This window comes from Salmo trutta, chromosome 14 (genome assembly GCF_901001165.1).
Source record: "Salmo trutta chromosome 14, fSalTru1.1, whole genome shotgun sequence".
Taxonomy (NCBI): Eukaryota; Metazoa; Chordata; class Actinopteri; order Salmoniformes; family Salmonidae; genus Salmo; species Salmo trutta.
Window position 1 is genome coordinate 35651812 of NC_042970.1, and position 26327 is coordinate 35678138.

At 43.1% G+C, this 26327-nt stretch overlaps 1 protein-coding gene across 5 annotated transcripts in view; it reads right to left on the bottom strand.

Moving 5' to 3' along the window:
- Positions 1-26327, bottom strand: part of LOC115207921 (low-density lipoprotein receptor-related protein 1) — a 178012-nt gene that overhangs the window by 130412 nt on the left and 21273 nt on the right. For all 5 annotated transcript variants that reach the window (XM_029775510.1, XM_029775509.1, XM_029775515.1 and 2 more), the window contains exon 2: positions 14362-14484. In XM_029775510.1, coding sequence (XP_029631370.1) covers positions 14362-14484 — 123 coding nt within the window. The remainder of the gene's footprint in view (positions 1-14361; positions 14485-26327) is intronic.

Here is a 26327-nt window from a genome sequence, read left to right on the forward strand (position 1 = left end):
AAAAGCCAGACTGCGGTTTGCAACTGCACATGGGGACAAATATCGTACTTTTTGGAGAAATGTCCCCTGGTCTGATTAAACAAAAATAGAACTGTTTGGCCATAATGACCATCGTCATTAGAAATAAAAGCTGAAATAAATAATTCTCTCTACTATTATTCTGACATTTCACATTATTAAAATAAACTGGTGATCCTAACTGACCAAAAACAGGTCATTTTTACTAGGATAAGATGTCAGGAATTGTGAAAAACTGTTTAAATGTACTTAAAGGTGTATGTAAACTTCCGACTTCAACTGTTTATGCAACAGTTTGGGCCGCCTGGCTCGTTGCGATCTTATTTACCAGAATTTGACATAATTATGACATAACATTGAAGGTTGTGCAATGTAACAGCAATATTTAGACTTGTGGTTGCCAGCCGTTCGATAAAATATGGAATGGTTCCGTATTTCACAACGTTTTGTTTTCGAAATTATAGTTTCCAGATTTGACCATATTAATGACCAAATGCTCGTATTTCTGTGTTTATTATATTAAGTCTATGATTTGATATTTGATAGAGCAGTCTAACTGAGCGGTGGTAGGCAGCAGCAGGCTAGTAAGCATTCATTCAAACAGAACTTTACTGCGTTTGCCAGCAGCTCTTAGCAATGCTTGAAGCACAGCGCTGTTTATGACTTCGAGCCTACCAACTCCCGAGATTAGGCTGGCAACACTAAATTGCCTATAAGAACATCCAATAGTCAAAGGTATTTGAAATACAAACGGTAGAGAGAGAAATAGTCGACGCGTCTTAATTCGTATAATAACTACAACCTAAAACTTCTTAGCTGGGAATATTGAACCACCAACTTTCATATGTTCTCATGTTCTGAGCAAAGAACATAAACATTAGCTTTTTTACATGGCACATATTGCACTTTTACTTTCTTCTCCAACACTGTGTTTTTGCACTATTTAAACCAAATTGAACATGTTTCATTTTTTTTTTACTAAATAGATTATATTTATTATATTAAGTTAAAATTAAAGTGTTCATTCAGTATTGTTGTAATTGTCATTATTACAAATATATACATTAAAAAAATAAAATCAGCCGATTAATCGGTATCAGCTTTTCTTGGTCATCCAATAAAATCAGTATCGGCGTTGAAAAATCATAAAATCGGTCAACCTCTAGTTAAGATTTCCCTTCACTGGAACTAACAGTCATAGCCTGAACCATGAAAACAGCCCTAGACCATTATTACCCCTCCACCAAATTTTACAGTTGGCAGATGGTCAAGCGTGATTCATCACTCCAGAGAACACGTTTCTACTGCTCCAGAGTCCAATAGCTGTGGACTTTACACCACTCCAGCCAACACTTGGCATTGTGCATGGTGATCTTAGGCTTGTGTGCGGCTGCTTGGCCATGGAAACCCATTTCATGAAGCTCCCGATGAACAGTTCTTGTGCTGACATTGCTTCCAGAGGCAGTTTTGTACTCAGTAGTGAGTGTTGCAACAGAGGACAGACGATTCCCCTTCTGTAAGCTTGTGTGACCTACCACTTCACGGCTGAGCCGTTGTTACTCCTAGACGTGTTCACTTCACAATAACAGCACTTAGTTGACCAGGGCAGCTCTAGCAGGGCAGAAATTTGACGTACTGACATGTTGGAAAGGTGGCATCCTATGACGTTGTCACGTTGAAAGTCACTGAGCTCTTCAGTAAGAACATTCCACTGCCAATGTTTGTCTATGGAGATTGCATGGCTGTGTGCTTGATTTTATACACCAGTCAGCAACAGGTAGCCGAAATAGCCGAATCCACTAATTTGAAGGAGTGTCCACATACAATGTATGTTTTCAAAATGCATACCGCCTCCAGCTATTTGCAAAGTGGTGTGTGACGTGCTGACGAAGTCTGCCTTCCATTGTGGATGCGTTTGCTGTTTGAGATGCTGTAGCAGCAGCTCTCATGCTGTCTGACAGATTTTCCGCTCAAAGGCCATGTATCTGTATGCTGTACGCATGTGAAAAATAAGATATATAACGAATATATTGTACACAGCCACCAATTTTATTCCATCAAATTATGCAAATGAACCTATAGATTGATAAGCATGACCAATCAAATGTATTCACGTCGCCTGGTATTTCCATCAATGAATAGGCTTAAAAGCATTATTTTCCAATGGGCTCATTTTTTCTTCTCCCAGACAATTGGCCGGCGACAATTTTATTCATCAGCTTTTATATAAAAAAATATAAAAAAACAGCCAAAAGCCGGCTATTACCGGGTAATGGAGACCCCGGTGCGTGACCATCCTAGGGATAGCTTCAATCAGAGGAATCTGACAGGACAATGCAATCTGAAAAAGGACACCGCAACTATGTTGAAAAAATAAGGAGAAACACACCCTTGAAGCACAGTTAAAAGGAGAGAAAGTAAATTGGCTCAGTATTGGCGGCAGTTCCCTCACCCACTCCACAAAATGGTTCCTTCCTGAGCTGTCAGTGACACCCATACATCAAAGCATAGTTTATACAGTCAATCCAGCCACACACACACACACACACACACACACACACACACACACACACACACACACACAGACCACTAACTCACACACACACACACACACACACACACACACACACACACAGACCACTAACTCACACATTGAGATGTGAATAACCGCCACTCAATTATTTTATTCTCTTTAACTCTACAACAGAGAGCAGATTAACTTTACACCATTGCAATTTTTCCATCTTGAAAAGAGATGGCGCTAAACTGCCCTAAATGATTGAATAACTTTTGCAGTTCAGTGCATTGTCTCGTTTGACTTGGACGACTTCTTACGACTAGCACGAGAACGGAGCCTAACAATAATACCGTTCATCATCATCACCAATCAAATCATAACACAGAACTTCTAAAGTTCACACTCGTGGCATTGTAGCCTGGCCCAGCAGCAGTGATCTCACTCAAAGACACCAGACTAATGAGCCATTATGAGAAACAGCTATGCAAACCACGGAAAAGGCCTGAGGTGGAGGGAGAAAAGAAGCGAGAGACGAAAGAATAAGCCAATCTCTCTGTTCCATTATGCATATGGGCCTCCTAACCGGATACAGTTGTTTGTATTACCACCTTCTCATCAGGATCCCGGTGGCTTAGTGGTGGGGAGGGTTGTAACACAGAGCCATAAGGCACAACCCAGGAAGGGAGGCGGGGGATAGAGGAGGTAGAGGAACAGGACCAAGGAGGGGGGGGGGGGGGGGTAGAGATAGCTAAAGGGAGGAGTGAGGTGGAATAACGGAAGGAGGGCAAAGTGGGAAGACAGGAGGGAGGTCTGAGATGCTAAGACTACCTGTATCCTCAGTAATTAGCCTACACTCTAGCCTCGAGCACTAGCTGCCTCATCTCCAAACTCTTCCTTTCCCCCCAGCTCCCTTCCCCTGTTGTATCCCCCCTCAGGGTACCCCTCGCCACCCGCTACTCCTCACCAACAGGGCCCTGGCTAGATTACATAATGGCATTTTTTAAATGTAAACCCCTGACACGCTTCCCTTAGCTAAATAAAGGCCTGGGCCTCATGGCTCTGCCTCAGGCGGCTGGCCCAGCATCAGCCTGGCGCACATCTCTCTCCCTCTCGTCTAAACTGCTGTCACATCTAATAAACACATCCCGCTGGACACACATGCGTGTAGGGACACAAACAACATATATAAAGTGTGTTTATATATGGTGTGTGTGTAATATATATATATATATATATATATATATATATATATATATATATATATATATATATATCAATCCACAAATTTCTTGTTAACAAACTATAGTTTTGGCAAGTCGGTTAGGACATCTACTTTGTGCATGACAAGTAATTTTTTCAACAATTGTTTACAGACAGATTATTTATTTCACTGTATCACAATTCCAGTGGGTCAGAAGTTTACATACACTAAGTTGACTGTGCCTTTAAACAGCTTGGAAAATTCCCAAAAAGTATGTCATGGCTTTAGAAGCTTCTGATAGGCTAATTGACATCATTTGAGTCAATTGGAGGTGTGCCTGTGGATATATTTCAAGGCCTACCTTCAAACTCATGAAACTCTGTCTCCTAGAGATGAACGTACTTTGGTGTGAAAAGTGCAAATCAATCCCAGAACAACAGCAAAGGACCTTGTGAAGATGCTTGAGGAAACGGGTACAAAGTATCTATATCCACAGTAAGACGAGTCCTATATCGACATAACCTGAAAGGCCGCTCAGCAAGGAAGAAGCCACTGCACCAAACCGCCATAAAAAAAGCCAGACTAAGGTTTGCAACTGCACATGGGGACAAATATCATACGTTTTGGAGAAATGTCCTCTGGTCTGATGAAACAAAAATAGAACTGTTTGGCCATAATGACCATCGTTATGTTTGGAGGAAAAAGGGATGCTTGCAAGACGAAGAACACCATCCCAACCGTGAAGCATGGGGGTGGCAGCATCATGTTGTGGGGGTGCTTTGCTGCAAGAGGGACTGGTGCACTTCACAAAATAGATGGCATCATGAGAGGGAAATTTATGTGGATATATTGAAGCAACATGAAGATATCAGTCAGGAAGTTAAAACTTGGCCGCAAATGGGGCTTCCAAATGGACAATGACCAAGCATACTTCCAAAGTTGTGGCAAAATGGCTTAAGGACAACAAAGTCACGGTATTGGAGTGGCCATCACAAAGCCCTTACGTCAATCCCATAGAAAATGTGTGGCAGGAACTGAAAAAGCATGTGCGAGCAAGGATGCCTACAAACCTGACTCAGTTACACCAGCTCTGTCAGGAAAAATGGGCCAAAATTCACCCAACTTATTGTGGGAAGCTTGTGGAACGGTACCCGAAACATTTGACCCAAGTTAAACAATTTAAAGGCAATGCTACCAAATACTAATTGAGTGTATGCAAACTTCTGACCCATTGGGAATGTGATGAAAGAAATAAAAGCATTCTACTACTTTGAGATTTTACATTCTTAAAATAAATTGGTCATCCTAACTCACCTAGAACAGGGAGTTTTTACTAGGTTTAAATGTCAGGAATTGTGAAAAACAGTTTTAATGCATTTGCCTAAGGTGTATGTAAACTTCTGACTTGAACTGTGCACACACACGTTCAAAAGTTTGGGATCACATAGAAATGTCCTTGTTTTTTGAAAGAAAAGCTGGAAATGGCTGTTTTTTTAATGGAATATCTACATTGGCGTACAGAGGCCCATTATCAGCAACAATCACTCATGTGTTCCAATGGCACGTTGTGTTAGCTAATCCAAGTTTATCATTTTAAAAAGGCTTATTGATCATTAGAAAACCCTTTTGCAATTATGTTAGCACAGCTGGAAACTGTTCTGCTGGTTAAAGAAACAATTAAACTGGCCTTCTTTAAACTAGTTGAGTATCTGGAGCATCAGCATTTGTGGGTTCGATTGCAGGCTCAAAATGGCCAGAAACAAAGAACTTTCTTCTGAAACTCGTCAGTCTATTCTTGTTCTGAGAAATGAAGGCTATTCCATGCGAGAAATTGCCAAGAAACTGAAGATCTCATACAACGCTGTGTACTACTCCTTTCACAGAACAGCGCAAACTGGCCCTAACCAGAATAGAAAGAGGAGTGGGAGGCCCCGGTGCACAACTGAGCAAGAGAATAAGTACATTAGTGTGTCTAGTTTGAGAAACAGACGCCTCACAAGTCCTCCATATACACACACACACAATATATACACATATAAACTCTGCAAAAAAAAGAAATGTCCCTTTTTCAGGGCCCTGTCTTTCAAAGATAATTCGTAAAAATCAAAATAACTTCACAGATCTTTATTGTAAAGGGTTTAAACACCGTTTCCCTTGCTTGTTCAATGAACCATAAACAATTAATGAACGTGCACCTGTGGAATGATGCATGCTCTCCTGACCCCTCCTGTCTCAGCCTCCAGTATTTATGCTGCAGTAGTTTATGTGTCGGGGGGCTAGGGTCAGTCTGTTATATCTGGAGCATTTCTCCTGTCTTATCCGGTGTCCTGTGTGAATTTAAGTATGCTCTCTAATTCTTTCTTTCTCTCTCTCGGAGGACCTGAGCCCTAGGACCATGCCTCAGGACTACCTGGCATGATGACTCCTTGCTGTCCCCAGTCCACTTGGCCATGCTGCTGCTCCAGTTTCAACTGTTTTGCCTGCAGCTATGGAACCCTGACCTGTTCACCGGACGTGCTACCTGTCCCAGACCTGCTGTTTTCAACTCTCTAGAGACAGCAGGAGCGGTAGAAATACTCTGAATGATCGGCTATGAAAAGCCAACTGACATTTACTCCTGAGGTGCTGATCTGTTGCACCCTCGACAACTACTGAGATTATTATTATTTGACCCTGCTGTTCATCTATGAACATTTGAACATCTTGGCCATGTTCTGTTATAATCTCCACCCGGCACAGCCAGAAGACTGGCCACCCCTCATAGCCTGGTTCCCCTCTAGGTTTCTTCCTAGGTTCTGGCCTTTCTAGGGAGTTTTTCCTAGCCACCTTGCTTCTACACCTGCATTGCTTGCTGTTTGGGGTTTTAGGCTGGGTTTCTGTATAGCACTTTGAGATATCAGCTGAAGTAAGTAACTTGGGACACTAAAGAGGCCTTTCTATTGACTCTGAAAAACACCAAAAGAAAGATGCCCAGTGTCCCTGCTCATCTGCGTGAACATGCCTTAGGCAAGCTGCAAGAAGGCATGAGGACTGCAGATGTGGCCAGGGCAATAAATTGCAATGTCCGTACGGTGAGACACCTAAGACATTTCTACAGGAAGACAGGACGGACAGCTGATCGTCCTCGCAGTGGCAGACCACGTGAAACAACACCTGCAAAGGATCGGTACATCCGAACATCACACCTGCGGGACAGGTACAGGGTGGCAACAACAACTGCCCGAGTTACACCAAGAATGCACAATCTCAGTGCTCAGACTGTCCTCAATAAGCTGAGAGGGGCTGGACTGAGGGCAGGTCTTGTTGTAAGTCAGGTCCTTACCGGCAACAACGTCGCCTATGGGCACAAACCCACCGTCGCTGGACCAGACAGGACTGGCAAAAAGTGCTCTTCACTGACGTGTCGTGGTTGTGTCTCACCAGGGGCGATGGTCGGATTCGCGTTTATCGTCGAAGGAATGAGCATTACACCGAGGCCTGTACTCTGGAGCGGGATCGATTTGGAGGTGGAGGGTCCGTCATGGTGTGTCACAGCATCATCGGACTGAGCTTGTTGTCATTGCAGGCAATCTCAACGCTGTGCGTTACAGGGAAGACATCCTCCTCCCTCATGTGGTACCCTTCCTGCAGGCTCATCCTGACATGACCCTCAAGCATGACAATGCCACCAGCCGTACTGCTCGTTCTGTGCGTGATTTCCTGCAAGACAGGAATGTCAGTGTTCTGCCATAGCCAGCGAAGAGCCTGGATCTCAATTCCATTGAGCACGTCTGGGACCTGTTGGATCAGAGGGTGAGGACTAGGGTCATTCCTTCCAGAAATGTCAGGGAATTTTATTGGAAACTTATTTATTGAGCTACATTGTATAAGAGTGGGGCAACATCTCACCGCAAGAACTGGCAAATCTGGTGCAGTCCATGAGGAGGAGATGCACTGCAGTACTTAATGCAGCTGGTGGCCACACCAGATACTGACTTACTTTTGATTTCAGGGAATACATTATTCTATTTCTGTTAGTCACATGGCTGTGGAACGTGTTCAGTTTATGTCCCAGTTGTTGAATCTTGTTATGTTCATACAAATATTTACACATGTTAAGTTTGCTGAAAATAAACGCAGTTAACAGTGAGAGGACGTTTCTTTTTTTGCTGGGTTTACATATTTTATTTTTATTTCACCTTTTTTTAAACCAGGTAGGCTAGTTGAGAACAAGTTCTCATTTGCAACTGTGACCTGGCCAAGATAAAGCATAGCAATTCGACACATACAACACAGAGTTACACATGGAATAAACCAAACATACAGTCAATAATACAGTAGAACAAAAGAAAACAAAAGTCTATATACAGTGAGTGCAAATGAGGTAAGTTAAATAGGCCATGGTGGCGAAGTAATTACAATATAGCAATTAAACACGGGAATGGTAGATGTGCAGAAGATGAATGTACAAGTAGAGATACTGGGGTGCAAAGGAGCAAGATAAATAAATAAATAAATACAGTATGGGGATGAGGTAGGTAGATAGATGGGCTGTTTACAGATGGGCTATGTACAGGTGCAGTGATCTGTGAGCTGCTCTGACAGCTTGTGCTTAAAGCTAGTGAGGGAGATACGAGTCTCCAGCTTCAGAAATTCTTGCAGTTCGTTCCAGTCTTTGGCAGCAGAGAACTGGAAGGAAAGATGACCAGAGGAGGAATTGGCTTTGGGGGTGACCAGTGAGATATACATATACATTACACATGGTCTGTCATCAGTACCCACACAGGCAAGTTGTCCCTGCTGTTGGTCTAATGTCTTAATAGGTTGTGACTTCTTGCGTTGTCTTCCATAATGTTACCTCAGAACAACAACTACTGTAGGACTTCAATTTCATTTTGAAGAAAAGGTCACAGAAACTGTGCAATGCAAATGAACACTTACGGTGCAAGAGAGAGCGAGAGAGCGAGAGAGCGAGAGAGAGAGAGAGAGAGAGAGAGAGAGAGAGAGAGAGAGAGAGAGAGAGAGAGAGAGAGCGAGAGCGAGAGCAATAATGTGAGATGGCAAGATGGGTTACGCAAAAGAGAGAAGCACATAGGGTAAACTCCTCGTGACCTCACACCTGCAACAGAATCTTGTGGGAACAGCGTGCTGAAAGATGGCCAGCTCCAGGAGACAGGAGGGAGGGGTCAGCAGACAAACATCTACCATACAGAAATCAACTAGCTCAACCACAACCAAATAAAAGTGATCAAGCAAGTATACTGACCAAAAATGAATAAATCAAATCCTACATGTCCACCCCCTTAGCTGAACTACAACGTAAGCAAGCCATCTACAAGCAGACAAGTGAGCACCGCCTGAAAAACAGTCCTTTAAAAACACTCAATGAATCTGGTCCTGACACTTCATTCCTTTTAGTCTGTTACACAAGCAGACAAGGCAAATCAACAGCTAAATGACATCAAAACACATTATAAAAGCTGCTCCATGTCCAGACTTGGTCAGATGCTTGTTATTGGAAAAGGAGTTCTATCTCCTTAGCAGCTAATTGTAGCTTTAGGAGGGAACCATGTGTTAAACAGAACCTTATTAAAGGCCTGCAGCGGCAGGGGGACGTCACTACAGTGTTACGCACTTCCTGTGGTTCCAGCCGGTCGCAGTCAGAGCAGCGTTACGGGGATACAATTAAACACACAGACAGACTGAGGAGACAACATGCCCCAAGACAACTGATCTGACTGAGCCAGCGTAAGATGGCCTACCATTCAGAAGTGTGCAGAGGGAGTGTGTGTGTGTGTGTGTGTGTGTGTGTGTGTGCGTGCGTAAATGCGTGTGTGCATTCTACAGTGTAGTTGATTGAGCTTATCCTAAATCACAAAGCAGAAAACTAAACAATTGTATGTAGCTATACATTTGCATTACGCAGTCTGTTCTAATCCATGTTTATACATGTTATAGGCCTATAAGACTTATTCCCGGCCGGCAGCATCTCACTCTGCTTGGCTGTTCTGACCAGGCAAGACTGGACACAAAGATGAACATTGTAGGGGTGCGCTGTGCTCTGCTCGTAGGAGGGCTGACCAGCTGCATGACCACAGTGGTTGACTTCACTTCAATGGCCGCCATACATATCAACAGAAGACACTGGGAATCATTCAGCCTGCATAGATAAATAAATGCCACTCATGCATCCACCCTGATCCATCACTCAATAGCATCAGCAATAGCACACACACAAGTGTTTGAAGTAACGCGAGGAGATATTACTGAAGTTGGGGTTGGTCTGAATTTGTCTATCGCCCAAATGTCTTCTTGGCCTCTTGTTGAGGTAATAAAGCACAAACTTACTTCTGTATTCTCACTTCTACTTTTGTCTGTGCTGCTACCAACACAAATACAGTATCATCCAGCGCCTGGCCTTTTCTCCTGTCCTTCTAACCCATTTCATTTGTTTTTCTCCCTCATGTCGTGGAGAGCCAGGGCCCCACTAGGAGTGGAGTCGTATAACTGTTGTTTTTGTCAGGGAGGGAGAGAGGGGAGTGAGAGAGAGAAGGGGGAATGTAGTTACTGTTGTTTCTGTCCCAGATAGACAGGGGTGTAGGCTGAGGCCCTGCAAATGAAGAGGAAAAAAACAGCTTGTGAAAAACAGCAGGTTTCTCCATTGGTCTGGGCCAGCCTGTGATGACTTCCAGACTCACTGATGGGCGCTCCCTCCTCCGCTCAGTTCCCCTCCCGTCCTCGTCTAGACTGCCTCCACGGCAATCTCCCCTTTCGGTCACTCCCTCTCTCCCTGGTTCTATTTTTCTCTTCTCCCCTCTCCCTTGTTGTTTTCTTTCGATTCTTCTAGCCTTGGTTTCTCCTTCCTTCCAGATCCAGACTGAGCTGAGCGTTTCTCTCCGAGGGAGAAGCTGACCAAATAGACAGGGCTGCTTTGATTCCCCCCCACCCCCTCTGGGACACTCTTTCCAACACCGTCTGATCTCCAATAAAGGCATTGAGTCAGGGGGGAAATGACAGCCATCGTATTTTTATGTTCCACCCTGTTTGGTTTTGTCTTATGACCAGTGTCGCGGTGGTTACAATTTTTTTTTGAAATAATAATAAAACTCATAACTTGCTATAACAAATTACTTGACTTATTTTTCCTGTTAACCACGTCACCGTTACATAGGCCTATACACCAACACAAGTAGCCAAATAATGACAGATTCTACCGTGGATAAGGACAGCATTTCCTCTACTACATATTCAGCTACCAGCTTGCTCAGCTCTCCCTGGGTTACAGCCTGTTCTCCTGAATGATTCAAATGAAGCCTAGGATGAGGTAGGCCTACAGTCATCTTCAGAAGCAGTGGTCAGGTCTCGAGGGGTCTTTCGCTATGAGTTTTGTGTTGGCGTGTTGCCTTTGTAGGTGCTTCAAGAGATTGGAAGGTGTGTTTCTAGCAGTGGAGAGGTGTTTTTCGCCTGGGCACAGTTTACATTTTACAGTTATATTCTTGTCATTTTGTCCTACCAAATCTAAGTAATGGGAGTACATCTACACAGAGAGTTGACGTTTTAGAAGCTGCTGCCATTTTTCATCTCCCTCACTAATGCAGTTAGTAGTAGTGTGTAAACAGAACCTGGGGTGGGAGGATTCTCTTTTTTATACTGCACCAACAGAGGAAATAGTCACAAATATTTATTTGGATCAATAACTATAATAGGAAGGGAATGATAGCAAAAGTAACAACCCGTGTCTTTCATCAGTGACTAATACTATTACTTAAATTGAAAACAGTAACTACGTTATAACACTCGCTACCGCAAAAAGTTATATTATTACTGTAACGCGTTACCCCCAACACTGCTTATGACTGCCACCTCTGTGGCGAGGGGTGTAAAAGGAAACCGTTTCTTCCAAAGCAAAGATAAACTTTGCAAATCAGGTAATTGGGTATGACTGAGTTGCGTGAAGGCACACATGAATGAACGGCCAACGCTCTCTGTAACGGATGAAGCTTCCCATTGTTTTCCCCAGCCAGACCCAGGACACTGTGTTGAATCTGATTATGTGTCAATGTAAGTCTGGTTATAGAACCACACACACACTCCTCTCATGCAGTGCATTCGGGAAGTATTCAAACCCCTTGACCTTTTCCACTTTGTTACATTACAGCCTCATTCTAAAATAGATGAAATTGGGTCTTCTTGGGTATGAAGCTACAAGCTTGGCACACCTGTATTTGGGGAGTTTCTCCCATTCTTCTCTGCAGATCCTCTCAAGCTCTGTCAGGTTGGATGGGGAGCGTTGCTGCACAGCTCTTTTCAGGTCTCTCCAGAGATGTTAGATCGGGTTCAAGTCCGGGCTCTGGCTGGGCCATTCAAGGACACTCATTGACTCGTCCTGAAGCCACTCCTGCGTTGTCTTGGCTGTGTGCTTAGGGTCGTTGTCCTGTTGAACCTTCACCCCAGTCTACGGTCCTGAGTGCTCTGGAGCAGGTTTTCATCAAGGATCTCTGTACTTTGCTCCTTTCATCTTTCCCTTGATCCTGACTAGTCTCCCAGTCCCGGCCTCTGAAAAACATCCTCACAGCATGGGTCTTGGTGGAGTCTTGGTGGTTCCAAACTTCTTCCATTTAAGAATGATGGAGGCCACCGTGTGCTTGGGGACCTTCAATGCTGCAGAAATGTTTTGGTACCCTTCCCCAAATCTGTGCCTCGACACAATCCGACACAATTCATTTGACCTCATGGCTTGGTTTGTGGGACCTCATAACGACAGGTGTGTGCCTTTCCAAATCATGTCTAAATCAATTTAATTTACAACAGGTGGACTCCTATCAAGTTGTAGAAACATCTCAAGGATGATCAATATAAACAGGATTCACCAGAGCTCAATTTTGGGTCTTATAGCAAAGGGTCTGAATACTTATGTAAATGTGTTTTTTTTTTACATTTGCCAAAAACTCAAAAACAGTTTTTGCTTTGTCATTATGGGGTTTTGTATGTAGATGAGGGGAATATATATATATTTTTAACTATTATAGAATAAGGCTAACTTAACAAAATGTAGAAAAAGGGGTCTGAATACTTTCCGAATGCACTGTAAGTAACCGGACTGAAGTATAAATACGTTTTCATAGTATAGCCCTAGACCTGTAGGAAGCACTTGAATTGAGTCCTTATCCGTGATCGCTGCCAAATCGGCCCTAATTGCCATCAGTTTATCTAAATCACATAAGTCATCCTCCCTCCATGCCAAGGAAGCCATAAGGCTGATAAGACTTTCCCTCTTCTTTCTTCTACCAGGGGAACATAAGCAACCATCATTAGGGTAGTTGAAAACATTGGAGACTTGACTCCAGCCATATTTATGGTGAACAAATGCAATCAAATGAAGCATACATAATAAAATAGAGCAGGTACCGCAATCGCTGTTCTAATTATATGGGTGATAAGGGTGAATGATACAGTCAAGGGACTGTAAAAGTGAAACACCTACCTTTAACTACACATCTTAAAGCAGCAGTTAAAGTTTAGATCGATATTTTAGGGTTTGGGGTGTATGTTTATGTGCAGAAAGAAGTTGAGCATCGCACCCATGCACAAATACAGTGAACTCCAATTGTTGTGTTGTTTTGGCTCTGTACTCCAGCACTTTGGATTTGAAATGATACAATGACTATGGGGTTATAGAGCAGACTGTCAGCTTTAATCTGAGGGTATTTTCATCCATACCAGATAAACCGTTTAGAAATTACAGCACTTTTTGTACATAGTCCCCCCATTTTACCACAAGTATTGGGAGAAATTCACTTCATGTGTATTAAAAGGAGTCAAAAGTTTAGTATTTGGTCCCATATTCCTAGCAAGCAATGATTACATCAAGCTTGTGACTCTACACACTTGTTGGATGCATTTACTGTTTCTTTTGGTTGCGTTTCAGATGATTTCGTGCCCAATAGAAATGAATGGTAAAAAATGTATTGTGTCATTTTGGAGTCACTTATTGTAAATAAGAATACGTTTCTAAACACTTCTACATTAATGTGGATGCTACCATGACTATGGGATAGTCAGGAATTAATCGTGAATAATGATGAGTGAGAAAGCACAAATATCAAACCCCCAAGACATACTAACCTAATTATGTGTATGTGACAATTCGATAAATTTTTTTTTGAAATGTATGAACAGCTGGTGAATGTGTAGGACATAAGGAGAATAACTGGTCCATTAAACTGGATGGACTGGACAGTCTGTAGACTCAACGTGACAGAGAGTGCATTCTGTTAGACATGACTCATGCCACAGCTAGGCTAACTAGACTCAATATGAAACACGGTGACAACCATGACGTACTGTATTGCCAAACCATAGGACAGCTGTAGGGGGACGTTGTGACCCATTTAAAATGATGATCCACTCAAACGGAACACCAACAAAGCATGACCTTTGGTACTCAATCCAACCAATGTAAATTACTTGAGATTAACTAGCTGCAGATGCAGAGGGAATAAACAAAATGGACATCAATTCCCACATTAAAATGTCTGTCCCTTACAGTAGCCTACGTCTTAGCATTGTGTCGCTAATTTCCTTCGTAGCCACACAAGTGGAAAATGGACACAACAGACGAACAGCATGCGAGAGACAGACTTACAGACATCCAGCGATTCATCCGAGCCGTCTGGGCAGTCCTTCTCCCCATCGCAGCGCCAGCCCTTGGAGATGCACGTCACCTGGTCCTTACAAACAAACTGCTTCGGACTGCACGTTTTTGGGGCTGAAACAGACAAGACATTAACTGTAAAATGAGGTAGCAGATAACTCTGTAGCAGCAAACACGAAATACAACATTGAGTAGAAAGTTTGTTGCATATAGGTTGATAGAGAAGACAAGGAAAGTTAAATAATTGTGTAACCTTGAAAATATGTTCCCCAATGTTGGAAGGGGGCCCCAAGTGAAAAAGTTTGGGAACCCCTGCTTTAGCGAAAGGGGCCGAGAGCGGACACACACACAGAGAGAACAACCTCCGGTCTTGTAGGTATTTGCGTCGGCTTGCCCCCAAATATCCAGGTCAGTGTTCCCAGGCCAACAGCAGTGATGCAACACATCTACAGGCTATCAAAGGACATCTTGTTCTGAAAGCACCCCCCCCCCCTCAAGCCCCCTAACCCCACCACCCCAAAAAAACTGTCCTCTATCCAGAGCCAAAAGGGGGAAAGTATTCAAAGCTGCACCATCTTAATTCCTCTCCTGTGCACAGGCACATATAACACACACATGCTAATCAGCATAGTTATGTAGCCTAGCTGAGGGAGTGCTGGTTTAACATGCAGTTAGCCAGGCAGGCATATGGGGTCTAGAGAGCTTGGGAGCTAGTGAAGGAAACATTAGGAATGCTGACCTAAAAATCCAGTCAGAAAAAGTGAAGAAAAAAATGTATTATAAAAACAAAATAACTGAATACCTCCTAGGAGACCTTGAAGACTTTTGTTAAATTCTAAACTCACAGCCTGGAATTTTCCAGACTTGGAATCGGTGGTTATGGAGAAACATGCGAGAGTCGCCCCGAGTCTTTAAATCGCACTTCAAAGAGATAATAAAACTAGTTTCTAAACTGAAATAGGGATCAATGGATCAATTAATTCACTGGCCAATCAGTGATGTTTTCCAGACATTAGGAAAGCAGCCATTTTCTCAAACTAGAATACAGGCACAGTGGTCTGATTTCAGAAAGGTATTCTACTCTTTTAACCAATGTATTTAGCCTATACTGAAGTCAGGGGATTATTATGATTGTGACACAGCATTTCAAGGGAGGCTCTACAACCGGCCTACTGAGTTCAATGAAAAACAAGGTAGGTTAGCAGAATCGAATATCTTCCTTTTACTACACTGAACAAAAAATATAAATCGTGGCCTCCAGAGTGGCGTCACTATAGACCAAGGGTTCAAACCAAGGCTGTATCACAACCGGCCGTGATCGGGAGTCCCATAGGGCGGCGCACAATTGGCCCAGCGTAGTCCGGGTTAGGGGAGGGTTTGGCTAGGGGGGTTTTACTTGACTCATCGCGCTCTAGCGACTTCTGGTGGCGGGCTGGGTGCCTGCAGGCTGAGCTCGGTCGTCAGTTGAACAGTGTTTCTTCCGACACATTGGTGCGGCTGGCTTCCAGGTTAAGCGGGCGGGTGTAAAGAAACGCGGTTTGGCGGGTTATGTTTTGGAGGATGCACAACTCGACCTTCACCTCCTGAGCCGTTGGGGAGTTGCAGCGATGAGACAAGTTTGAAATTGGGGAGAAAATGTCAACCAGAGCTGCTGTCAGAGAATTGAATGTTCATTTCTTTAACATAAGCTGCCTCCAACGTCGTTTTAGAGAATTTGGCAATGCGTCCAACCGGCCTCACAACCGCAGACCACGTGTATGGTGTTGTGTAGGTGAGCGGTTTGCGGATGTCAACTTTGTGAACAGAGTGCCCCATGGTGGCGGTGGGGTTATGATATGGGAGGCATAAACTAAGAACAACGAACACAATTGCATTTTATCAATGAAAATGTCCTTTATTGAACTGTAACTCAGTAAAATTGTATAAATTGTTGCATGTTGCACTTATATTAGTAGTATGGCCTACAGCGGCCATACTACTCTATAACATCAGTGATGTGTCAGTATACAAGATGAGAGGCTTTGGGCAGACGTGTGAGAGCCAGGCTGTTTGACTGACAGTGGAATAAGTTATTATTAGAGAGACAATTTGAGTATGTGAATGAGGAAATGGAATGTCATCGTCTTTGAAGTTGAAGAGGCCCTCATCAGAAGAGTGACCACAGAAAAGAGGGAGGGTCTCTGGCTGGGTGGCTAAAAGGTAGGTGGGGATATGGGGTGTGGTAACTAGTCTCTCCCGTTGGTTACATCTCCACGAGGCTGTCTGCCAGTGAAGTATCAGCACCTTCACTCCTCTCCAACAGTGCACTTTAGTTTTTTCTTAAAACAGAAAAGTCTTGTTACTTAGAGAAATGCAAAAAAGAGCCCCCTAGATTCCAGAACATTCTTTCCATCTAAGGTGCAGCCAAATAGTCTTTGAGATGACCACTGACTGAAACATTCAGTTTGTTTTTCATCAAATAAAATGGGGCCACGTTCGGTTATTTTAGGGCATTCCACTGGTGGGCTGCTGGGGTGAAGGGGGTCTTTATATGGCTCTCTGGCACTGGCGTGTACACACACACACACACACACACACACACACACACACACGTAAAAATGCATGTATACACAGAAGTCTGACTCTGAAATGCAGATCCTTCTCTCCGCTCATCCTCCTCTTCCTGACAGTGCTACCTGCACCTCAGCCCGACTAACTACATACATTCTCTCGCCAAGAAGTCATGAAGTCCCTGAATTATTGATATAATGCAACCATGCTTGTGAAAAATGAGCTCCTATTTGTTGTATTGTTTGTTTATGAGGAGGCTACGGTAGATGCCAGAGAGACAGGGCAAGCCAGGCAGCTGGAACTTGAACGCTGCTTGCTGTGTGTGACGGGGCCTACAGAGAGCTGCCGCCATGTTTGCAACAGCCATGTGTGTAATGGATCTCGGAGACAGTAATGGCTGTGGGACTAAACTAGTGTTCTGTTAACAGCAGCAGCCGCTTCAGACACGACTCAACGAGCAGCTGACAGGAAGCTACCGGGGAGAGCAGGAAGTGGATCAGAAGGTAAAGCTACTGTAGCAGATTTTAACTGTACTACTAATGGGACTGTTGTGACCAGCAGGGATGTTCTAGTGGGAGGAAGAGGCGATAAGTAAAGAGAATGGTGACAACAATGACAGAGTGACACAATCAAGATTATTTTTCCTGGGCATTTCCTTTATCATATTAGAACTGACAAGGAAAATCTGTATTTTCCAGTCTGGGTGGCAATGCTGGCTAGAAACCTGCATTATTGAATAAATTATGCTATGGGCAAACTGGTAGATAGCAGCCAAGTCGCTAAAAGGGGAAGGGGACACAAAGTGGAGAGAAAAGACTGAACAGAACAGGGGAGAGGAGAATGTATAAGTAGAGCACCAGGGCGAGCCATCAAAGTTATACTGCTGACCAGTAGGAGGAGGAGATAATGGACTGAGGCTCAGGGCCCATCCCAGGTCAGGCCAGCTCGGGACAGGGGAGAAGCAGAGGGAGCAGAGGCAGGAGGTAGTTGAGATGCGTCGGGACGGGGGAATGTCACACCTGCTATCAATGAGCTGCCCGCCTCTCCGTGTTGTTTACCCAACTGGATGTGTGTGAAAACGCTCCTGGTCACCACCATTTGGGCTAAATAACAACTCTCCCTCCACCACCCCACCATCCCCCAGGAAGGGCTCAAGGCAAACACAACCTTCTCTCACCTAGCATATTGTGCTGTGTTGTGGGAAGTTGGATGTCCTGTTGCTAGGTAAAATAAATAAATAAAACTGGAGCTGCGCCAGGGAACCCGCCAATTCAAGCAAAGATCAAGAAGGGTACAGCACTATACTAGACAGGACAGGGGACAGAGATAACAGTCATAAGAACTGCTGTACCACTCCACTTACACAGCCTATGAGATACTGGATGTCTGAAAGTAGGCTACAATCAACTACTATAGAGAGAAGCTTACTGGTGAAAGATAAATGGAAAAATGTAAATAACTTCACAGTAACAAACTTAGCAGAAAAAGAAACTTCCTCTCAATGTCAAATGAGCTTATTGTCATCAAACTTAACATGTGTAAATATTTGTATGAACATAACAAGATTCAACAACTGAGACATAAACTGAACAATTTCCACAGACATGTGACTAACACAAATGGAATAATGTGTCCCTGAACAAAGGGGGGTCAAAATCAAAAGTAACAGTCAGTATCTGGTGTAGCCCCCAGCTGCATTAAGTACTGCAGTGCATCTCCTCCTCATGGACTGCACCAGATTTGCCAGTTCTTGCTGTGATATGTTACCCCACTCTTCCACCAAGACACCTGCAAGTTCCTGGACATTTCTGTGAGGAATGGCCCTAGCCCTCACACTCCGATCCAACAGGTCCCAGACGTGCTCTATGGGATTGAGATCTGGGCTCTTCGCTGGCCATGGCAGAACACTGACATTCCTGTCTTGCAGGAAATCACGCACAGAACGAGCAGTATGGCTGGTGGCATTGTCATGCTGGAGGGTCATGTCAGGATGAGCCTGCAGGAAGGGTACCACATGAGGGAGGAGGATGTCTTCCCTGTAACGCACAGCGTTGAGATTGCCTGCAATGACAACAAGCTCAGTCCGATGATGCTGTGACACACCGCCCCAGACCATGACGGACCCTCCACCTCCAAATCGATCCCACTCCAGAGTACAGGCCTCAGTGTAATGCTCATTCCTTCGACGATAAATGCCAATCCGACCATCACCCCTGGTGAGACAAGCCTCTCTCAGCCTATTGCAGACAGTCTGAGCACTGATGGAGGGATTGTGCGTTCCTGTTGTAACTCGGGCAGTTGTTGTTGCCATCCTGTACCTGTCCCGCAGGTGTGACGTTTGGATGTACTGATCCTGTGCAGGTATTGTTACACGTGGTCTGCCACTACGAGGACAATCAGCTGTCCGTCCTGTCTCCCTGTAGCAATGTCTTAGGAGTCTCACAGTATGGACATAGCAATTTATTGCCCTGGCCACATCTGCAGTCCTCATGCCTCCTTGCAGCATGCCTAAGGCACGTTCACGCAGATGAGCAGGGACCCTGGGCATCTTTCTTTTGCTGTTTTTCAGAGTCAGTAGAAAGGCCTCTTTAGTGTCCTAAGTTTTCATAACTATGACCTTAATTGCCTACCGTCTGTAAGCTGTTAGTGTCTTAACGACCGTTCCACAGGTGCATGTTCATTAATTGTTTATGGTTCTGTGAACAAGCATGGGAAACAGTGTTTAAACCCTTTACAATGAAGATCTATCTGTGAAGTTATTTGGATTTTTACGAATTATCTTTGAAAGACAGGGTCCTGAAAAAGGGATGTTTCTTTTTTTGCTGAGTTTATGTATGGAGGCCTAATAATAGTTATGGAAATGTTGGAGCTGTCAGAGTCAATTGGAAACTAAATCTTGAAAAGTTTAATTTAATAACAATAGGCCCTCTGATGAAACGAAGTGAAAAACATTGCAGTACATATTCTGCTGTTCTATCGCGCTGTTCTATGTAACGATGTCCGAGGGGGAAGAAAAAAATAAAATAAATAATAAGCTTTAAGACAAGAGAAACATTTAGTAAAATATCACAATTTATGAGTACAGAATTCCCTCGTCTGTCATGTTTACTCTGTCCATCTAGTCAAGGTTGTACGTCAGTCAGTAGACACTAAAATAACTAGTCAGTTGTGTAAAGTACTTAAGTAAAAATACCCTAAAGTAATACATAAGTTTTTTTTGTTGACTAACTGTACTTTACTATTTATATTTGACAACTTTTACTTCACTACATTCCTAAAGAATATAATGTACTTTTTTACTCCTTACATTTTCCTTCTCACACAAAAGTACTCATTTTGAATGCTTAGCAGGACAGGAAAATTGTCTAATTTATGCACTTATCAAGAGAACATCACTGGTCATCCCAACTACCTGCTTCGCTTGTAAATTATGCCTGATGTTTGAAGTGTGCCCCTGGCTATCCGTAAATAAACAAAAGAATCGTGCCGTCTGGATTGCTTAATATAAGGAATTTGAAATGATTTATACTTTTACTTTTGATACTTAAGTATATTTAAAACCAAATACTTTTAGACTTTTACTTAAGTAGTATTTTACTGGGCGACTCACTTTTACTTAAGTCAGTTTCTTTTAAAAAAGGTATCTTTACATTTCACTCAAGTATGACAATTCTGTACTTTTTCCACCACTAATAGATATGAAAGGCAGACGGTCAGGAGGACAGACATAATATAGCCCAGTCACCAGACAGACATGGTTACTATGCCCCAGGCAGTAACAGAGACCAGCAACCACCACCCTTATTGACAATGTCACTGTGGGGTAGACACCTGCAGCCAGTCAGCCATACTCACTCTCAGACTACAGTAAGTCTCAACTCATTAACCCTAGTCTATTATCACAGGAGACTTTCTTCCCATGACCGTGCAGGTTTGACTGCCGTTGTCCCGTTTGTGGACTCTATGTAAGTGAGTGTGTGTGTGCGCACACACTCGCACAGGCTTGTACATGACTGCAGCTGGATTCCGTTAGAGTACATACACAATACTGTTTGGATAAACTTCCTGAGAGAAGACAGGCTGTCTTATGGTCCAGACCTCCTAAGAGCTTAAGGGGAGATTCTCTCTCAGTTATGGCCCATTGTTATTGGGATTGGCTCTAAAGTATAGGTCTATGTACAGTGTGTATTGAGAATAAAGAATCTGCCATGGATATAAGACACCAGGTATGTGACGGGAGGCTGAGAAGAAAGACAGAGTGGCCATTAAATGGTTTCAATGACTTGATGGGAATACGGTCCAGTAAGTAAAAACTGCATGTACTACCTTTTCTTTACAGAGTAAAACACAATCCTAGACAGAGTAATTATAAGTCCTATCCTAAATATGTCTTGGTGTTATTTAACAAGTGATAAAACGTCATTACCATTTGCAAATATTTAAAGGAGGCAAAGAGAGGCTTATATCAGGGGGGGGAACATAAACAACTTGAGTTGTGTGTAATCCTTCCCATCATGAACTCCCCTCTTGGCTAGTTTCACAGTTCCGGCCTCCTCCTCAAAAACACACAATCTAAAACAGTTCATATTCACACGAGAGAGAAAGAGCTTAGCGCTCAGATACATCCTGCCAAATGGACTTTATGGTCATTGAAAACTGAAAAGACATAAGAGACCAAGAATGAAAACAGCTTCAGAAGGATACGATTTCCCAACAACATGGCCTCAAATCAACTGGACGACCCTTGACCTGGAAACACAGAGCTAAAAGACCCTGACATGATGGCTTCTTTCAACTATTTGCAGAATGTACTTGGAAGTCCATTAAAACAAATAGAGGAAAAACAATGTGTTTGTCCCTATGGAGAGCAGAGTTCTCTGGAGATGGCCTCATTGAATTCCAAACCTTGGGGATTTCACCAGCTGCAAGCCCAAGTGTGACCAATAATGGGAAAGCAAACAGCCCCAACGAAAGGCTGAGTCAGGCAGAGGGAGCGAGGTCAGGGAGTGAAGAGAAAGGGGGGGGGGGGTATTGAGGGGATGTGTCCCCTTGGAAGCTCTGTCATGCCTTTGGAAGTCCTCTCTCCTGACCTCTGGCCTGACCTGAAGATGTTACACTGTGGATCTAACTGCCAAAACAAGAACAGCGTTAACTCCATGTGGCTACAGTGGCCTCCTTCCAGCCTCCTCACTCTCCATCCAGCAGACTCAATGTTTAGTCATGGAAGAGCGTGAAAAGGGGGAAAAAGTTCCCAATTTGTCAAGTTGCAAAATAAGCCCTGGGGCACCAGCTGTGTATCTTAAATATGGAGCTCTGAGTTTTGAAGGCCTGGAAAAATGCAAAACGTGCCCAAATCCACAAGAGAACAAACAGAAGGAAAACAGAAATTTCAGACAGACTCGGGGCTGTGGTAAAATGTTCATGAAATGCAGGCAGTTTCTGATTGATCTTTTAAAAGGATGGGGTGACTCTCTTTCTTGAAAGCAGGACATTTTGGATCTTTTAATGAGCTGAGCCTGCTTGATATCCCTGTAAATAAAGGCCTTCATTAACATCACATCAAAGAGGATAGGGCACTGGTGTGTGTGTGCATGCAGGAGTGGTTGGTTTCCGTGTTTTTATATTATGGTGTGTGTATGTGTGTATGTATGTGTATGTATATGTGTGTGTGTGTATGTATGTATGTATGTATGTATGTATGTATGTATGTATGTATGTATGTATGTATGTATGTATGTATGTATGTATGTATGTATGTATGTATGTATGCATGTCTCCATAAGTGTACACAGTATAGTGCGCCGATGATGATGAAGCATAGGTTACTCACCGGTGATGGCTGATCGTTCGTGCCAATATCTCAAGATAAACTACTTTGAAAAAGTGTTGTTTGCTCAGAATCACTCAAAAAGTTGAGCATTTTTTTAAGCTTTACTGACAGATTAGTCTTCTCTTTTCAGCAGTAGGCATTTGCTTTACAAAACGGTAGGTCTACATTATTCTCGCCATTGTATTTTGACATTTGTGAAAGGCAAACTGACAGCTGCAAACAAGCATAAAAATATAATCCATAGATGGCAGTTCCCATTTGGGGTGGCAGGTAGCCTAGTGGTTAGAGCGTTGGGCCAGTAACTGAAACGTTGCTGGATCGAATCCCTGAGATGACAAGGTAAAAATCTGTCGTTCTGCCCCTGAACAAGAAAGTTAATCTACTGTTCCCCAGTAGACAGTCATTGTAAATAATAATTTGTTCTTAATGGACTTGCCTACTTAAAAAAAAAAAAAAAAAGTCAGGACTGGCAGCCATTGCTAGTGTACGCATGAATTTAACAGTCAAAGTGCCAGGGCTAGAGGTTCCAAAATCCTTCGATGGATTATATCTATGGGCTCAACGCAACAAGCTGTTCTATATTTGGGGCGTGTGCTGCCCAAATTGTAGCCTTCCTGACAGTAAAAACTTTTTTTTAGAAGCGATTTACCTGTGGCTAAATTATGCTCTCTGGTGTAGTGTTTTGAATTATTTTACTTATGTTATGTTCAGAGAGGAGTAATTTCACTTTAGAGGATTTTTTAAATTTTTATATAGCCTAATTTTGGCACAAAAAAAAATATTTACAATCAGGGGGTGCTGCCCCAGCACCCTTACTTCCCGCAGCTATGGACCACCTCCTGCAGCTATGGACCCAGTACTGCTAAAAACGGAAGTCATTTTTGTTCAGTGTTATGCATTTTCAGTATCCCTACCCTAGACTGTTCTGTATGCCCTAAAAGCCTCCTTCATAATGTAATGTTTGTTTGCCTGACAATTAGGAATTATCATCTGGAACTCATAACTGGAATTTAAGATAAGTATGTGCAACGTGACAAACTTTATTTGTGATGGATTATATTATAAGCCGTCTAAAAAAAACAAAAAAACATGAGCTGGCGCACAACCTGAAAAATGGTTTGTGTGGAGGTGCTGACTAATGGCGATTAAACTATAAACTATCAAAATAAAGAAAGTCGCGCACTCCATATATAAACTCCCAGCAATTGAATGGGTATTTACCAACGTTTCGGCATCACTGTGCCTTCCTCAGGGTGTGGTTATAAGGATTATAAGCCGTCAATACCGAGGGACAACTAGGCCTGCGTGCCATTTCTCTTCATGAAGACTTTGCCCCATCCTTGTTCAGTTACTATATGGAAGACAAAGGTTCTGAGCCACCAACAGACCAGACGTTTAAATCGGACCCAAAATGCTTTTATTCCCGAAGGGAAACCTCCTATTATAGTCTGAAATTGTCTATTGAGGGCTGTTAAAATGGGGGCCCGCTGGAAGAAAAGGCCTACATGAAAGAATTCCCCATCATTCTATGCTTTGTAAGCAGTGTCTGTGCAAAAAGAGTTCAATAATCTCTACAAACCTTAGGAAAGGAGTTTCTCATTGGCGAGTGAAAGATGAACAGTTTCTATAAAATAATTGTTTGAAAATCAATAAAAAAAGATTCCATCCAAAGCTCTTCCAAGAGTAGCCAAGACACACATTTTATTTGTCTTAAGTTGCTGGCTCTCTGACATACACAATATCTCATAGCGTTGCCTTCTACATTTGTATCCAGTCATAGCTGACAGACATTGAATATCTCAGGTCTTTGTCTCCTTTACTCCCTGTTCACTCTTCTGAAAATCTATGACGGTCAGGTTAGGTTGTTATCAATAAAACGTCACAATAAAGGTGCAGAGTTGCAAAGAAAAAGCCATCTCAGACTGGCCAATAAAGATAAAAAGATGGGCAAAAGAACAGATACTGGACAGAGGAACTCTGCCTAGAAGTCCAGCATCCCGGAGTCGCCTCTTCACTGTTAACGTTGAGACTGGTGTTTTGCGGATACTATTTAATGAAGCTGCCAGTTGAGGACTTGTGAGGCGTCTGTTTCTCAAACTAGACATTCTAATGTACTTGTCCTCTTGCTCAGTTGTGCACCGGGGCATCCCACTCTTTCTATTCTGGTTAGAGCCAGTTTGCGCTGTTCTGTGAAGGGAGTAGGACACAGCGTTGTACGAGATCTTCAGTTTCGTGCCAATTTCTCGCATGGAATAACCTTCATTTCTCAGAACAAGAATAGACTGATGAATTTCAGAAGAAAGTTTTGTTTCTGGCCATTTTGAGCCTGTCATCGAACCCACAAATGCTGATGCTCCAGATACTCAACTAGCCTAAAGGCCCGTTTTATTGCTTCTTTAAATCAGAACAAGAGTTTTCAGCTGTGCTAACATAATTGCAAAAGGGTTTTCTAATAATCAATTAGCCTTTTAAAATGATACACTTGGATTAGCTAACACAACGTGCCATTGGAACACAGGAGTGATGGTTGCTGATAATGGGCCTCTGTATGGCTATGTAGATATTCCATTATTTGCTGTTTCCAGCTACAATAGTAATTTACAACATTAACAATGTATGTCTGATCAATTTGATGCTATTTTAAAATGGACAAAAAAAAGTGCTTTATTTAAAAAACAAGGACATTTAAGTGGCCCCAAACTTTTGAACGGTAGGATATATCTGAAAATGTAGCTAGCTAAACTCTTTGCATATTTGCAATCAAAATCGGCAGAATTCTCTCCATCTCCTTAGCTATCATACTCTGCTTCCACCGGGCATTCCACTGATTTCAAAACTCAGTCCTACAGAAAATGGAGAGCATTAGCAACACTTTTGCAGTTCTTTGTGATATCTTTCAAAGAAAGCTGAGCTAGAAAAGGATTACCTACACATACTGAGTAGCTCATGTTAGACAGAAGCGTGCTACATGGCAGACCAATCCAAACTCATCTCTCGGCTAGCAGGAAGGTTCCTGACTTTTTCTGTGGCTAAACCAACTTGGCTCGTAATTTAACAATTTTATTCATATTTAAATATGAAATACAAGTTTGAGGCACATGAAAAGTCACGTCCTAGATTTCTGCCCCAAAAAAACACGAATTTTGATTAAAAGAAATATACATATTTATGTTCAAATGCCTCTCCTGTGAAGTAGTGACGCGTAACATATGCCTAGTTTCCTGAAACTAGTCATATTTTGAGTCTAACTTTGTCCTGTAGGGCCTCCCGAGTGGTGCAGTGGTCTATGGCACTGCAGTGCTAGCTGTACCACTAGAGAATCTGGGTTCGCAGCCGGCCGCGACCGGGAGACCCACTGGGTGGCACACAATTGGCCCAGCATCGTCCGGGTTAGGGGAGGGTTTGGCCAGCAGGGATGTCCTTGTCCCATCGCGCACTAGCAACTCCTGTGGCAGGCCGGGCGCAGTGCACGCTGACACGGTCGCCAGGTTCTTTCCTCTGACGCATTGGTGTAGCTGGCTTCCGGGTTAAGTGGGCATTGTGTCATGAAGCATTATGGCTTGTTTGGGTTGTGTTT